Raw genomic sequence first — 17,880 nt, forward strand, 5'->3', positions numbered from 1 at the left:
CCCCAGACCATGATTGTGTGACATTCTTTCACATATTTTCCAAAAAGTTACATTTTTGTTTTATTAGTCAACAAAATATTTTCCCAAAGCTCTTTGGGAATCATTAAGATGCTTTTTGGAAACAGAGAGAAGTGTCTTTGTGTTCTGTTTTTGCCTCAAACCTCTTCCATAGTTGCGAACTTTGCTGCAGTCTCTTTCTTTTTGCTGAGTCAAGAACGTTGACCTTGTGCTCCAGTACCTCCCAAGTTGTTCTGGGTTATTTCCAAACTGGTAGGATTGTTTCTTATCTGTTGTCGGATTCCCTGAGATCAGCACATGACGTGTTGCTTTTTGAGATTTTACTCAACTGCATGTTGTCTCTTTGTGATTCTACAGGTCTGGACTTAATCAGGTTTAGGTAAAGAAATTGAACTCAGTCAAAAAAAATGTGGCTGATCACATTTAATTTGTGACTTAAAAATGGAAGAGAAATGTTTTTCACACCGGTCCAGGATGAATTTGATGGCTTTTTCCTACATTTTGGATTTACCCAGGTCAAATTTGTCTGGTGATAAGACATGTTTGATGAAACATAATTGTGACAGAAAAGCAGAAGTAGAAATATAAGAAACCACTCAAATTGTTTTTTAAAGGACAGGACTTTGCTGGAGAGTACTTCAGTTTAAATAGCGGATCATCTAGTCATGATGGCGGCGGCTTGGGCCACATTGTATCCAGTTACCTTCCTCCTCTGCTGTGCTGTGCTGGAGATTGTTTCAGGTGTGACTCCCATGTCAGCCAGCACCTTGGCGATTCCTCGGGCGTCCACCCCACAGTTAGGAGCTACATTGGTCTCACAGCGCCGGTGCACGTTCATCTTACACACTGCGAAAACAGCAGGAGGACATGCAAGGAAGTCAGGTTTGACCTGTTGGAAAAAAGGCTTTCTAGCTCCGATATTGGACCGGTGCCGGCTGTGGAGTATGGAAACAGGTCAGAAGTCGGATGAACATAAAACAGGTATCCATCAGGACGCCACTGACACTAGAACACTGTATGTTCATGTAGAGTATTGAACTTTCAGAAAATAAACATAAAACACATAGATCACATAAAAACATGATTCAGTAGGGCGTGCCGTGGTGGCGTAGTGGTTAGCGCGACCCATATTTGGAGGCCTTGAGTCCTCGACGCGGGTTCGACTCCCGGACCCGGCGACATTTGCCGCATGTCTTCCCTCCTCTCCTTCCCCATTCCTGTCAGCCTACTTTCGTAAAAAGGGACACTAGAGCCCACAAAAAGACCCCCTGGAGGGGTAAAAAAAAACAACAAAAAAACATGATTCAGTGATGTTCTTAGCATGGCTAAGAGGTATATCTGTAATAAACTGTTTCATTTTACCAGTTAATATTTAGTTTATTTTTGCCTAATCAACAGTAAGCTTTAGTACACATTTTCTGCTTGTCACCAACTCCAAATGCAGATAGACTTTTTTAGAAAGTGTCTGTTAGTTCAGCCACCAGCATCAACAGAATGTGTGACATGAATAGACGAAAGATGGCTAAAAAGACACTTTTCTCTCATTACAATATGCGACTGCCGTCACTCCAAAAGACACCAACCAAACACGGTTTTTCAGCTGAAAAAACTCTTGGCAAATGTTGTGTCGCATCTTATTTTAATTGCATGCTTGCCAAAAATAAATATTTCCCTGTCGCATTTTAGAGGTGCTAGATGAGGTCCTGTCTCCAGTCATCACATAACAGAACACTAAATTAAACCCGTCTGTCCAGCACAATATTGTGCAGAACAGCACCGGATAAAATTACATCTCACTTTGTCTGATGTTAATAGATAAAAAAAACAATTCAACAGATCAACCCTACACGCTATTAATGTTAAAACAAGCAGAAAGAGTTGAGCTTTTCACATGTTGGAATGAACAATCTAGAGAATGTGACAATTTTTTTATTTGATTAAATGATTAATTGTCAGAGTAATCGATAGAATAACTAATTACTGAAATAATCACCAATCTGTTGAGACCTCTTTACATGTTTGTCTGTATCATGTGGTATTTCTACTTGAATGGTCAGCAATCAATCGCACATGAATCATACAGTAAACAGCTGCAGAAACACTGAACTTATTCTCTGCTGCCTCAAAATGTTTCCCTTTAGAAACTCAAGGGTTTGTTTTTGTCAGTATCCTCCACCTTGTCCAAAAACTACACAAATGTATAATTTCTCTTTTAGCCTCCTTTAAAATTTATTACAAATTTACACTGCATGTGGAACCTTTCAGATATCAGCTTCTATAAACTTCAAATTAATTAAATAAAATCCACATTAAATCTATCAGCTGAAGTACTCCACTGCTAAACATAATTTAGCCCGTTTGTCCTTAGACCTGTCACAATAAACAATAAATTGATTAATCGCACGATAAATTAAAACAGGTTCAATCTTTTTCATTTTCATGATTTATTGTTTTTCTCTTTTCTCTGCTTCTACCAAAACTGAATGACAAAAGGCTTCAGTTTGGTGCTTTGGTCTCAACTAGCCCTTTTTTGAAGGACAATGTTGTTTACAAAGACTTCCTGAGTCATTTCAGTTGTTTTTTTCTGTTGTTTATTTTGAATATTTAAAATGTCTTCCAGTTTTAGTGTTAGAAGTTCAACCAAATTTAAAGTTTATTAATTTTTCACAACGTGTTCTTGCATTATTATACCTTTACCATCATATTACTTGAAGATTGTCTCAAAACAACAATATTATGGTTTATCCCAATGTCTGGGACAATTTATCATCCAGTAAAATGTGTCATTACGACAGGCCGATGTGTACTGACAGTTCTCTGAAACTGACTGACTGTTCACAAAGCCCACACTGACAAAGCCTGAAGTACAAGATCTGGGACTAGACCTGAGATTTAGGTACGTCCTAAACATGCACTATTCCTAAAAATAGCAAAAAATTACCCAAAACCTGTTTTTGCCACAAAACTACTCAACTTATACGAAACATAAAATTCCTGTATAAAATATTCATTAATTTTAAAAGTAAGATTCAATTACTGCAAACTACAGACAGCAAACAACTCCCTTTGAAGCTGATGATTTGATATTGGCTATTGTTTTGAAGCTTTTATTTAGACTTTTATTGAAAAGTGTTGTCTTCTTTCAGATGGTAAATTTGTGGTTGAGTTGAAACTCACCTTTACACTGAAGGCCCTGCTTCAAGAGGCCCCACAGCAGAGAGCCACAGTGGTCACAGAAGGTAGGCACCTTGTAGTTGTGGATACTGAACTTGTGGGGAATGTTAACACTGAACCCCTTTGAACCCACCTGCAGAGGGAGACACACCACACAAACACTCAACACAAAGGATTACACAGAGGAATCCTGTGTACAGTAATCCTCAACATGTTTTGAGGTTGTAACAAACTCTGGATTCATTTTCTATTCATCTTTATTAAGCCTGCAAGAAGCAGAAAAAAGTGGGACATAACCAAAACTTACACAAGCACAAATATCAGCATAAATACAGTTGAAATCAGATATTTAGATACACTGAACAATTAGACATATATATTTTTTTCTCCCTGTCTGACAAAATCCAGATAACTTTTTCTGTCTTAGGAACTATTGCCAAAATATTTGTTGTAAAATAAGAGACATCTCTTTTCCTTTTTTCAAAATCAGAAGCCCAGAATTTGATGTCTTGGCTTTGTAAACTTTTGGTTCACAACATGGAGGCACACTGTGGGCGTATTTCAAGGTATTAAAAGGTGCACAAACATTTCTTTTGTGTCACATTTTGGCATTTAAGAAGTAGATGGTCCTGACAGACAGACAAAGAGGGAGAAAAGACGTTTACAGTACATGTGGATTTAACTGCATGCGTTTGCAGACGTTTACCTTCTCGGTTGTGTCGTCCTGTTTCTTCATCCCAGCGCACTTGGTGATGATGAGCATATGGCAGCGCTTGTGGACGACACAGGTACACACTGAAAGCACCAATGCATTGCAATCACTCCTGTGCTGTTGTAATTAAAGTTTGGCAAATACTGATTAATTAAAAAGATGGAAATGAGTTTAAAGAATCTACTATTATTGAAGTAAATGGAAACAATTGGATAAGTGACTGATTTTTTAAATTTTAATATAACAAAATAAATATATCTTAATTCTGTATTGAAAAGTTTTAGATGTTAAAAAGGACTTTTTAAACTAACCAGTATCATGTAATTCCAGCTGGTTCTTTTGGTCTACTTAGTTTTGTTTCTTCTGAAAATGTCAAAAATTGTTTTTGCAACGCTGGAAAAGTCTGCTAACCAAAAATACTTATAATACAAAATATTACCAAGAAGTTTTGGTCCAGTTACTAGAGCAAATATCTTAGTATACTTAAAATACAACTAACTTGGAAGTTACTTCTCAGCAAGATATAGGAGCTTGTTTTAAGCAAAAGAAACGTTATATTAAAAATAATTTGGTTGGTTTATTGGGATGGGATGGATGGATGATCTTAATACACTTATTATAAGTGTATTAAGATATATGTACTAGATACTAATCCAAAACTACTTGGTAATATTTTGTGTTTTTGCAGTGAATAATAATAATAATAATAATAATAATAATAATAATAATAACACAGATTATTATTGTTACATAAAGTTTCCTCGTCAGCCAAACAAAAAGGAGATATAGCAACATATCACATTTCTTTAATTCTATAAAAAATGTAAATAATAAAAATAAAACAACATTTTGTATTTTAAAAGTATTTTTAGAAGAGCTGTTCCAAAAACAGACCTTCCCTGCAGACAATAAATATCCAGAAGCAAACCAACTAAGTTGCAGGAGTTAATCAAGATTCCTTCAGGCTGCTCAGATACTTAAGCCAAACTTTATTTGATAAACATATGAAAAGTACTCTAATTAAAACACAGTAAGCTGTCCCAGAAGAGTTAAAGCTATTGAAGTTATCAGTGAGTAGATGTGAAACCCAGGAAGCCCAGATTGAATTACTGATGAGGGCATTTAAGCCTCATCGAATGCCAAATGACTTTCGTGCTGGGGTTTCTAATTCCCACATAATTCTTGGGGGATTTGATGACTCTGGTGTGTCAGGTTTGAGTCTTTGCTGGTAAGAATTTCTACAAACAAACTATCACATGTTTGTGGCACAACCTTCTTCATGCATTAAATGTGCATGTTGTTTTGCAGAAGGGTCCTGCTCTGCATTTTTTAAAGCGTTAAACACTTGGTGTAGTACTGATAATGAATGGCTCCAAAACAAATCACACCCGTCACTCAGCAACATGTAATCCTCTCCCATGTTCCCCGGCTTCAATAATAAATAAAGTGCCATGTTACATGAGAAATTTGGACAGGGTTGGGGAAAAGTACTCACTCTGACACTGGTATCCCTGCTTCCCCAGCACACCCCTATCAGATCACACACAAGAGCAGCCAGCGTTATCAGCCAGGCGGGTTCAAAGAAACTCAACTTCTGATGCAAATGAGCTGCAACAGATGTGCTTATGTGTTGCCTACCAGATAAAATCTCTGCAATGTGAGCAGTAGGTCGGTTGTCTCAGGTAGGTGGCCATGAACTTGTGTCCGTTGACTTGGTGGACGCGTCTTCGGACGGCTCCTTGTCGCCGGCGAGGAGTGATCCTCTCGCGGAAAACCCTCTCCTCATTCTCGTTTGTCCCCGAGGCTGTCGATTAAACACACACAGTCGAGTTTCAGGTGTTTTAAGGGCCACTTCCAAGTCAAGACTCTGGTTTTTCGCTCCATGTAGAAGTCAAGACTCTCAATTCATTCATTTTAAGTCAACTTTGGTTTTTGAGGGACAAATCCAAGTTAGGTCTCACATCTTTTGCTTCAAGTCCAAGTCAAGAGTCTAGCCTTTTGCCCCGAGTCTCACGTCTTTTACTTCTAGTCAAAGTCAAGGGCCAAGTCTTTGAGGGGTCCAACTCATGTCTTAAATGTCTTGCCCAAAATAAAGTGTCAAGTTTTTCATTTCAGTGTCTTTAACTCTGTGCATAAAACAAGTCTCAAGTATATGAGGGGGAAATCCAAGTCAGGTCTCAAGTGTTTCACTCCCAGTACAAGTCAAGTATCACCTTTTTTTTAAAGTCCAAGTCAGGTCTCAAGTCCCATTGAAGTATTTACTGAAACCATGACATGAACTGATGTAAATAAGCTTGAAATGAATTGGAGTAATAGTTTTTGGCATAACTTCACTTCAGCTTTATATTTCTCTTTAAAAAACTTTTTATATTGCCTTTTTTGGTGTTTTATGTTTAGGTCCCACCATCTAACATCTTTATTTAGTGTCATTTGTTTACATTTTGGTATACATTAATGACATATTCAATGATTTTTTTATTGTCATACCGCCTTTGCTTGTTTGTGGTACGAAATTTGGACTCAGGTCCCAGATTAAGAAATTTAACACACAAATAAAACTAAATAAATAAACTATAAAGTAATTCATGTGATATATAGATATGCATACTAAAAACGTGTGTGTAAATAATTTATGAGATGGTGCAGCTTGAGTTCAGCAGCCTGATGGCGGTGAATCAGACAAAGAACATAAAATCCAAGTAGAAAAACAGTTTGCTTTTTAATTGTGAAACTACAAAAAAATGTAAATTAATCATTTTTATAACTTAGAATGCAAGTGTAGATTGAGCAATTTTAAAACTTATGCAAAAACATAGCAAACAACATTGTTATGTTAAACTACAATAAAATACAGGCAAAATGCCTTTTAAAATGCATCTTTGTACAACTGTATTAAAAACATTTTTAGAATTGTGAGAGATAGAGAAGTTATTTTGTTCTGACATAATCCAAAAGCATTTATTGCAGACATCAGCTTGAGGGACAGCCATGTGATCATTAATCTGCAGCTCACAAGAACAGATTGTTCTGAGCCATTGTTAGCACAGCTTCAATGAACTTCCCAAGGCTATAAATCAAACGCACCCTTTCACAGGAGAATGTGCGTCCTTAGCAGAGGTGTACACTGTCTGTGCCTTACGTACTGGCTTAATTACATGAGAGAAAGACTCAAACACCATACCACAGGTCTGATTTAAGTTTTGAGTCCATAGCCACTTTTACATGGACATAAATAATCAGAATAAATAAAAATGTACCATGTAAGCAATTCTGCTCATTCTGAATAAAACTGTAATCCGGATGAGAGGGGTAGTTTATGCCGGTTCATAACCCGAACGCTGTGCATGTCAACACTTATAATCATGTCATTTTGATAGTTGCAAACTGACTTTACTGCGCATGTGTGCCCTATGTCAACTTGACGTAAGTCAGACTTCGGTGGCTAGACGATATATTGTGGAAGCCAAACCGGTCAGTTGATCTCTCATCCTGTAACGAAGGAAGACCAACAGCATACTGCTTAGTCTGTAGCTTAATTAGTGAGTGCAGAAACGTCTCAACCGTTATCAGAGCCCGGCTCGGGTTCATTCTGGGAACTCAGGAGACAGAATGAAGACACTACTGCGTTTGTTTGTTTTTATGTTCAGGACAGAGAAACACAACTTTTGTGGGTTTCTAGGAAATTTTACAATTCTGTCAGCTATGTCAACTGTATCAGTGCTTCTATTATGTATAAAGGCTGGTGTATGTAATTTAGGTTTGAATATATTTGAATAAGATCAAGTAATTCTGCGCATCTAAACAGTTTTTGTCACTTAAGCAAAACTTTTTTGTGACTTAAGTGCGACTCAAGTACAAATAAAGTCTTACATTTTTAGTGAGTCTTGAGTCTGCTTTTTTTTTGGCAACTTAAAAAGTATGACTTGAGACTAAGCAAAGTCTTCACTCTTTCTATCTGCAACTTAACTACATCTCACCTACAGCTGTAAATAATTATTTTAGTAATCGATTATTCTCTGGTAAAAATTAACACATCTTGCACATTTTTCATTTAATCACGTAACCCTTTCTTGCACAATATTAGAAACCCATTAAAAGATGCAAAATAAATAATTCAATTCCTTTTTTAAATAAGGCAATACATATTTTATTGACTAAAATGCAGTAGCAATCCTTCAGTGAATACTTTGTGATTTGTAGCAAAGGATGCAGCTAAAAAAATACTTCTAACATCAAGATGTGAAAAACTCAGCCATTTCTGCTTAACTTAACACTCGATAGGGCTGACCTGTTGATTATTTTTTATCTATTAACCGATTGATGATTTGAATTTAAAAGGTGCTTAATGGGAGTTTTTTTTTTTTTTTTTTTTACAGAATTTGATCCCGGTGATGCTAAAACCGCCACTGGAGGAGTTCAGATTTACACATAAAAAAGGATTTATTTTATCTTGAATGCAAAATGTATGTATTATGTGAACAGTTTTGGCTTAATAGGTGCTATAAGAAAATTGTTCATTTTGAGTCTGCATGCTCTAGGTATGAATTAATCAATTACTTGACGATTCTTTCAATAATTCATTCATCACAATTAATGTGATTAATTCTTTCAGCCCTAAACTCACCACAAATCTTTTTTCACAACTTAAATGTGAGTCAAGCTCTCAGCTCTCAAGTCCTTATCTCTAATTCAGCCACAAACTTTCTTCCAACCACTCTTTTTATTCTTAGCACAACGGTTTGTAAAAATCGGGATTAGGCATCATGTTGCTCAGGATGTTTAATCATTCAATGTCTCCTCTTCCTCCTCAGTCCTTTCTCCCTCTTTAAAAAAGACGCCCCACACTTACCGGAGGCCTATGCATATATATACGTGTGGAAAGCTATTTATGCTGCCGTGTGTGGGCACCAAAACGAAGGACAGCATATTAAAATACTCCTCCTCGATGAACAACATCCAACCAGTCCTTTTTACTTCCTCTCTGCATCCCCCCCAATAGATAAATGCTTTCGAAGAGTAACCTTAAGACAAGAGAACCACCTCCACTCTAACTCCCACACACACTCCTTCCCTCGGCGCTCCTGTCCTAGTTAGCCTTTCTCTCACTCTGCCAGCTTCTCTCTCCGGGGTATGCTGTAGATGTGGTTACTGCTCCACAGTTCGATTACAGACAGGATGTCTAGGGAGTTTGTGTATGTGGACACGGGTGTAAATCTGTATTCCTGTATCTGTGTGTGATGCACGTTGGTTGGAGGGGAGCAGCAGCTAAATAGTCCATTACGGAATTAATTTTGCTTTACATAATACATCGTCCATATGTCTCGGACACACACACACACACACGTACACACACACGCTGAGTAGTAGAGGAGAAGAGGCCTAACAACTGGTAAGAGTTAATGTCTTGGAGACGGCCGTACTCTGGACCTGAAGAACAACCATCTGGGAGACGGTCGCCAAATAAACAGAAACACGAATGTCCAACTCTGACAAAAACAAGCAAGAAGCCGACAGCAACATCAAAGCAGAAGCTTTATAGAAACAAAATGGATTTTCAAAGGACAATGAATCTACAGTAAACCTTGTGATGTGGTTGTCTGATATTATCTGTAATCCCCGAGCACCACACTTCATTACATGAGAAGAAACTATGTGCCACGTGATCGTAATAATAAAATGCCACAGTGTGTCTCGTCAAAGTGAAGTCAATCTCACAAAGCTTGTGACTTTTCTACAGATGTAAAGGTAGATGTTTTTTGAAATCTTGAAACCTGGTCTCTATAATTGAGATTCTGATTGTAAAGCAAGAAAAAGAGAATTTCTGACTTTGCTATGTTGCATTGAGCTCACAAACTAAGATCATCAGACTTGGTGACAACCAGCCAATCTGTTTGATCGAGACTTTTCATACACAATGAAGGCGACACAAAGTGTTTTACAGAAACAAGAGGCTGTAATAAAAGAAAAAACTTCTACATGCATCATCATTCATGGATGGATGAACAAATGCGGAGATGGACAGACGAATGGACCATTCAGGCAGCTATCCTGCAACTTCACATTGTTTTCATTCTGAGCAACAACAACAGAACATGGGTCACTTTCTTAAAAAACTCATGTTTTAATTAAGCAATTTTAATGTCAAAGTTTGCTCTTTAGTATTTGCTATGGACTTCAATAAGAAGACAAAAACATGGTTGATAAAAGATTAGCACTTTGTGTTGCACCTTTCATTTTTAAAAGATTTTAATTAGCCAGTATGTTTTTTTAATGGCATTTCACTGTGAGACTTTATTTAACTGCATCAACCTCGACCTTGAAAATCACATTTGTGCCATTTTTGTATTGTGGTCAAAATTACTTACAGGACCGAACGATGGAGACCCAGCTGTACTTTTTTATGTCAATCAAAAAAAAAATGTGATTCTTAATTTTACGACATTTTGATTTGATCTCGTAAATCCAGTACTTGCTATATAAACAATATATGTCTTTAATGTACCACATTAAAGACATATAATGTGCCGAGATACAGCTGTCTGATTGAAAATCTGATTAAATCAACACAGGTCTTTAACGACAATGCATTATTGCACTTAGAAGAAAGATAACACTAACGTATAAGCCTTAGCAAGCAGAAAGAAAGCCAGCAAAATTACACACGATGAACAAAAGAAGAAAAGGTTTCTGTAGTTTCATAAATATAAGTATTATCTTGACAATTTTGTGCTACCCAAGAAAAGGAAAAGATAAAAGTGAAATATGGCTTCTACATTTCTGCTGTAGTTTTAGAGACAACAGATATTTGGTGTTAGTAAAAATGCATCTTAAAAAGTCACATTTCAGAGTTTCTATGGAAATAATCTCCGAATTCCCAAACAATTTGTTTTGTTTTGGTTTAGTTCAAGTAACTGAGTGCATCACATCTGCAAAAAAATCTCTGAATATTCTCAGTTTAAGTGATATTATACTGTAGGTATGTTCATCTTTGGAACAACAGATGTAATGGGAGAGAGAGAAAAGTGGAGAAATAAGAAGCAGAGAAAGATGTCCTTCCAGTTTCTAAAGCTGCAGAGAACAGATTGCACCAGGGGAAAAAAAAATAAATCTGCTAAAAATACCACGTCTTCCTCTACTTCTCACCCTCCATCTCTGCAACCATTACTCCTTTCCTTCCACCAGCACACACATACTAATACACACACACACCATTTGTTTTTATCAGCATGCATTAACGTGACGAGCTCCTGAGCCGGCTGAACTGAAGAGAAAAAGTTCAGGAGTGGGAGGAGAGTGGGTTGTGAGGTCACCACAGAGTGGCCAATCATCCATGAGGAGGGCAAGACATGGACGCCCGAGTCTGCTGCTGCTCCTGCAGTGTGTGTGTGTGTGTGTGTGTGGAGGGGAGTGTGTGTGTGTGGTAATCCCTGGTTCAATATCACCTTCTATTTTAAGAATCTGCTCGGTTTCTCGTCTCCTGTCTTTGTCCGCATTTAAACAGAGCGATATCCTCTGCAGAAGCAATCTGCCGGGCCTCTCTGCTGCGTTCTCATCTGGTCAGGTTATCCAAGCACCATCACAAAAAAAAAAAAACACACACACACACACACACACAGACGCTGAGTGCAAGGCAGAGAACGTTTCTATTTATAACCAGGTGCAAGGATGCATGTGCGCGAGCAAAAACCGCTCTTATCGGGTGGCATGTGACCGAGGGAATTTGTGTGGACAGAGAGAGGCATTCTGGATGTTTACATGTTTATTTAATGGAAACAGAAAAGACAGAGAAAGGAGGAGTAATAAGGACGGATCTAGGAATGCTTTTTAGGAATGCGCACCTTTTATAAATCCTGCCCTTCAGGCAGTGAGCTGACAACTTTCAGGGTGTTTGTTATTTGTGTTATCCCGCAACCACTTGGGGGCAGCGGAAACAAGCCACGGCCACAAACGTAACATCACAAATGTAACATCACAAACGTATCATCAGCCTTTTTGGGCTCGTTTTTGAAAGTGAAGTTGATCATTTGGGCTTGGGAATAAGCAGACATAATAAATTCCAGAATTTGTCTGTCATTAAAGTAGTTTTAGTCAGGCTCTCCCTGTCCATCATTTTGGGGATGATTCATCCCGCTCTGTCTTTGTTAATGTCAAGTTAATATATTACCTGTGAATTACGTCGAGCTTCGCGTTGTGCTCCAGAAATTTCAAACATCGAGACTAATATGAACAGTGCAGTAAACGTAAAAACAGCCACGAATGAACGAGTCCGTAAAGTTTTGCAGCTAAACGCCATTATAATTATTAATATTAAGATAAGTGTCACAAATCTGTGCAGCCATCTGAGTCGTGGAGCCGCAGGAGGAGCTCTGCGCTCCGAGACCAAACGCAGGGCCGTAACGCACAACTTAGAGTTTTCCAGACAATAGTGGACCACACAAATTACTAACGTTTTTTTTTGTACTGTTGTAACCATTAAAAAATCTCTTCTTCAGTTCAACCTTATAAGTGGAGACACATTGTTGATGTTACCATTATAAAATAGCTTACAATTAAGTATTGGCAAAGATCCATGTAATTGATCTTTGCCAATACTCAGGTGGCGGAGCAATGTTGTTAGCAGCTGATGAAAGTAACTAAAAAAGTTACTTTTAATGTAACTTAGTTACTTTCCAAATCAAGTAGTCAGTAATCTAACTAAGTTACTTTTTCAAGGAGTAATCAGTAATCAAATTAAAGTTACTTTTTCAAAGTAACTGTGCCATCACTGTTTAACATTATGTCACCACAGTAAAAGTTAAATATTTTATGGTCTTTTTCTTTAACACATCTTCACCAACGGTATCGATAAGCAAATGGTACAGGAAGTAAAATAAAGCAATTGACTGTTTAGATAAACTACAAGCTGGTAATGTAGCTGAAAAATCCCATTTGAAATGAATAATTAACCCTTTATGACTCAGTATTTACTGATGGGTTTATTATCCTTACAGTGGACAGGTTCCCACATAAAGGCAGAATTCAGCGCTGCTACATGTCTTTAATTTTATAGCTTATCTATATGAATAAAATGTACATTTAGACCAGACGTAGTTTATTGCTACATAAATAAAATATGAGATCTAAATGAAAAGAACTTCTCACAAGAGACACTTATTTGTAATTATGAACCACATTTTGAGTGATGCTATTCATGCAGACTGACAATTCCAATCAATTAATCAAACCGCAAACATAAAAGTCAGAATAATTGATTTTTATTTGCTTCTCAAATGGATCAAAACATATTGTTCTCTTTGCATCAGAGTGCTTTATAAGCAAGCTACTTCGTCCGTCACTTATTTCAGTTACACACATTCAAGAAGATTGTTATGCTGTCTCATTTACTGAAATTGACTAAATCCCTGCAGCTATTCAAAGAAAAGAGTTAAATTCAGTCTCTCAATGACCAATCTAATTGGAGGCTCACCTGTGGATCTATTTTAAAGCCACGCCTGAAATGAACTGCTTTCTTGTTTCGGAATCGGAAAGTCAGAAGAAATCAATGAATTTATCAGGAAGAGAATTGTGGAGCTGCAAAAGTTTGGTTCATCCTTGGGAACAATTTATCGATGCATGGAGGGGCCGCGTTAATCTGTTCAAACAATTATACGTATGTGTCATAATGAAAATGTCCAACCATCATACTGCTCAAGAAGAAGACAGGTTCTTGATCCAAAATGTACAAATCTACCTCAGAATAAAAGATTTTCTGAAAATGCGGCTGAAGCTGGTAAGACAGTTCAAACTTCTGGTTTCAACTGTATGTGTATCATGTTTATTCTTCTTGAGGGAAAGAAAAGGCTTCTCTGTGTGCGCAGGAGACAAGCGCACACACATCCAAATTGCACAAACGTGAGACTGAAAGAAGTTTTTGGTTTTGTGGTGGATATTAACATATAAATGTATTGTTTTTATTCTGCTTATAGGGAATTAAAATTTCGAAGGATAAACAGTACATTTTTAAATATTCCTAATAACACGCCATGAGACTCACAACATGATCAGAAGAATGCAAATACATTCAGCATATACTTTCTAAATATTCCCATCCTTTCTGGATTGCTCTTATAATTCCCACCAAAAAACACACAGTTATGAGAAAAAACGCTGTTCTGGTAATATTAACTGTGTTGTGCTCCCTTTGTTTTGCACTAAAATGTCGCATTGCTGTGATCTTACCCTCAGTGGTGGATCCAGACAGATCGATGACCACGTAGACCTTCCCCTCCGGCTCCAAGTCGAGCTGCGCAAAGACAAAGATGGGGGAAAAAACAAAAGTAAATCACAGGGAGAAAAACGCAGCAGAACAGCGAGTGCAGCAGACGGTGCTGTCCTCCAGCACAAACAAACACAACAACCCACACATAAGAGGTCATTATCTTCACCAGAATTACACTTCTCACCAGCACTCGTATCATTATCACCATTAGCTCCATTGTCTTTTTAACTGTTATCTCAGCATCATTACAGACCTCGTTTACGGCTGCTATTCAATGCAAATCTGTATGTGATGTGCTAACTGGATTCTTTGAACTTTTCATTCACACCTTGTATTTAAAAGCTCTCCCATTATCTCGACTCTGGCCTTTGGTAAAAAAAAAAGAAAAAAAAAAAGAGCTGTCAGGTTCAAACCAGAAGGGATAGAGTTGATTAAATTGAGCCATTCCCACACATGTGCCACAGCAGTTAGTCAGATAACTAAATCGAACTGCATAAAGCGTTTAATTCCCTGTACCAACACACAATGTTGTGCTGTTGTAACCTCTCTGTGCATCTCCCTCAGAGCAAGCATAACGGCGATGGGTTAACGTCACTCCCATGATGCCTCACATGGTGCACAAATTACACAAAGGCAAGAAGAAAGTGTCTAACTGCAGACTCAAAAGCATTTAGTTGATGTCAATAAAAAGGGTAGTCAGCTTAAAAACCAATTACTAAAGAAGGAGGAGCCACTTACTGGCACTTTTTCTTTCACAGCAAAGTTGTTCAGACATAGATGAAGCATTGGATACATTACGAAGTTTTTAAAAACATTAATTAACTCTATGAGATAATGTAAATGTTTTCATTTACTCTGTAAAACCTGAAACCACAAACGGTTGGTCCGACACTCAAAAATCTACTCTTTCTTCAGTGAACACACCGTACTTCACAGCTACCTGTTTGCTTGAATGACAATCTTCAGAGTGGAAGCCAGAGAAAGCATCTCTGGTTAACCCAGGTTTCTTTTAAAAAAAGAGAGCCAGACTAGAGCAGATAACAGGAAGGTGAACGGAGTACAGAAAGGTTGCCCTGTTGTATGCTTTTATCTTTCAGTCTGTTTTCCATTAAAAATCCTGGATTTGGAACTGATACCTAGAGGTTGTGATCAACAAAATTCACCCGACTGCTACCAACTCAGCAACTTTGTCGCTATATTTAGCAACTTTTCATACAAAAAAATTGGTTTATAAATAGAAATATTCAGAAATATAAGGAGATAAAGACATGGAGTGGGTTTTTTGAAGTTCTGTGAAGTTCTTATTAATAAGTTAAAAAAACGTGCACAGATGTTGGCAACATAAAATTTTGGAGTAAATCTTTCACTCCAAACAAACAAAAAAAATCACTTTTCTTGGAGTTACAAGACTTGGTGTCTCTGCACAACTGGTAGTCTGATACAAAATGCTAAACTTTACTCTGATCATTGTTGGATTTACAGCATACTGATGTGTCAGCAGTCACTTTGCCTAGTAACGCAGACAGCTGAGTAAACAGCAACAAACTACACTGTGTCATTTAAACGTGAAAATGTTTAGTCCACAAATGTAGCATTGTTTATATCTGTTTTAAATTTCTAAAATCAGCTAAAACCAAGAGACAAGCATGCTAGCTCTTCAGATTGCACCACTCATTTTTTTTTTTTTTTTACTTTTGTACAAACCCATTGAAATATGTCATTTATTTACTACACCTATAGAGCTATTACTATTAAAACTTCCCAGTAAAATCACATCAAATAACCTGAAATATCCCTCCAGGTATGGAGCTACGTTCTCTGGAGAATATATAAAGAGACTGCATTAATACTGCTAATTGGTAATAGAGGATGATTAAAAAAGTTATCTGAAATTTCATAAATGTATTTTTCTTTGGTTTAAAAATAATTATAAAACTCTGTCTTAAATTGACATCTCTGCTAATATATAAAATATATTTTGAATCCTGGTTAATCTACTTCTTCAATAGAAATTGGAGATTTGAGATAGTAATATACTGTATATTTGCTTTTGTAATGAGTGATACTGAGATGCCTCAGACAGTTTATATGCCAAAAACAATAAAACACACAGTGAATAAAGTTAATTATTCAACAACAGATCTTTTTGTTACATTTTTACAACAGTTAAAAACATAAAAAGGCAGCTGTGTTGTAATCTCTGGCGTAATCTCTACTTACACATCATTCAAGAAACTCAAAATAATAAAATCTTAATAGACACCCTGCATATAAAATGGAACATACAGTGCAATTACACAGTCCACATACAATGTACATGCAATTACAGAGATTAGCAAGTATAACAGAGTGCTAAAGGGGCAGACGACTCAGGAAGGAGAGAGCGGAGGAAAGAGAGTGAGAAAGAGAGGCTTAAATCCTTCGTTAAGCTCTGGGACAGCAGCAGATCCTCTTATGCAACAGTCAGACTGACACAAACACACACACACACACACACACCCAGGCAGCAACACACACACACACAGGCAGCAACACACACAGGCACACACGCACTTCCATCAGGCAGTGGTGAACATGAGACAAAGAACACAAACAAATACTAAATGGACTCTTCTTTAAGAGTCTTTAAAGACTCTTCTTTATTCTCTCTCATCATAGGCAATTACTTGCAATCTATGCAGAAAATATACACTATCAAATGCAGATCTACAAAATATAATAGGTAATCAAATACATAAAGAAATAACTCACGCACTTTTCTTTAAAATGTCTGTGTAGACTGTTTTTTTTATGTAAAGGAATCAGCTTCAAACTAAACATACTGAAAGATACAGATGATGTAAGGACAAGCATTCAAAAATCCTTTTGTTGAAAGTATAACACATGACAGCATGGGATTTGTGACCTATAAATGCCTCTGGATTCTTGATGTCTACCCTTGAAAATGATGTGCTAATCCCCAAATGTAACCTCTTGCATAACAGCGAGTCTCAGCGGGGATTTCAGCAGAAAGATGGACTCAGACTGATTTGGAACAGGGCGCAGCAAATGGACAGCACCATTATTGATTTAGTGCTCGGCTCCCGGGGTGACACGCCAGCCAAAAACTGCACATCATCACTGACGACGGCCACTTGAATCATGTGGTGCCTAGAAGAGTGTTTTCTTCCATAACAGGAGGTTTAGTGTGATGTTTTCCTGATGGAAACCTGAGTTTTATCTTCTTTTTTTCTCTTCAAAAGAATTAAAGCTTTAATATCATTTGTTATTTCAAAAATGGCTGCAGTTACTTTCCCATCAGACCAATTTTCCTGTAAAGTACTTTGACTGGATGTGAGTTAATTCCTGAACTTCAATCAGTTTAGACTGCCAAGCAACCAGGACCCATCCCAAGAACAGCTTAATTCAGGGATTAAATTACTAGGAATGCCAAAAAGCTGGAATCTTGTAACTATAATGAAATGTTAAAAATAGAAAATTTAGTTAAATGCCTGCTGTACAATATGTTCCAATAAAAACAAGAAACACTATAAAATTGCCATATGGTATGAAAAAGTTATAAAAGCTATAAAAAGTTGTATCTATATAGGGGCTCTTTTTTCCATTGTTATGAATTCATGTTAGTCTTTCATATCTGTACTTATAAAAGTGTGAGATTTAACCATGAAAAGTGCACAGGAAACATTTCAGTGTGGTTGGATTAATAAAGTGATGCAAA

The 17,880-nt window shown here is 37.1% G+C and overlaps 1 protein-coding gene across 1 annotated transcript in view; it reads right to left on the bottom strand.

Moving 5' to 3' along the window:
- Window positions 1–17,880, bottom strand: part of prkcea (protein kinase C, epsilon a) — a 43,944-nt gene that overhangs the window by 9,652 nt on the left and 16,412 nt on the right. Inside the window, exons 2-7 of the mRNA XM_032573779.1 lie at window positions 14,123–14,186; window positions 5,543–5,708; window positions 5,400–5,434; window positions 3,899–3,987; window positions 3,196–3,325; window positions 722–864 (exon numbers count right to left, since the gene is read on the bottom strand). Coding sequence (XP_032429670.1) covers window positions 722–864; window positions 3,196–3,325; window positions 3,899–3,987; window positions 5,400–5,434; window positions 5,543–5,708; window positions 14,123–14,186 — 627 coding nt within the window. The remainder of the gene's footprint in view (window positions 1–721; window positions 865–3,195; window positions 3,326–3,898; window positions 3,988–5,399; window positions 5,435–5,542; window positions 5,709–14,122; window positions 14,187–17,880) is intronic.

This window comes from Xiphophorus hellerii, chromosome 10 (genome assembly GCF_003331165.1).
Source record: "Xiphophorus hellerii strain 12219 chromosome 10, Xiphophorus_hellerii-4.1, whole genome shotgun sequence".
Classification (NCBI taxonomy): Eukaryota; Metazoa; Chordata; class Actinopteri; order Cyprinodontiformes; family Poeciliidae; genus Xiphophorus; species Xiphophorus hellerii.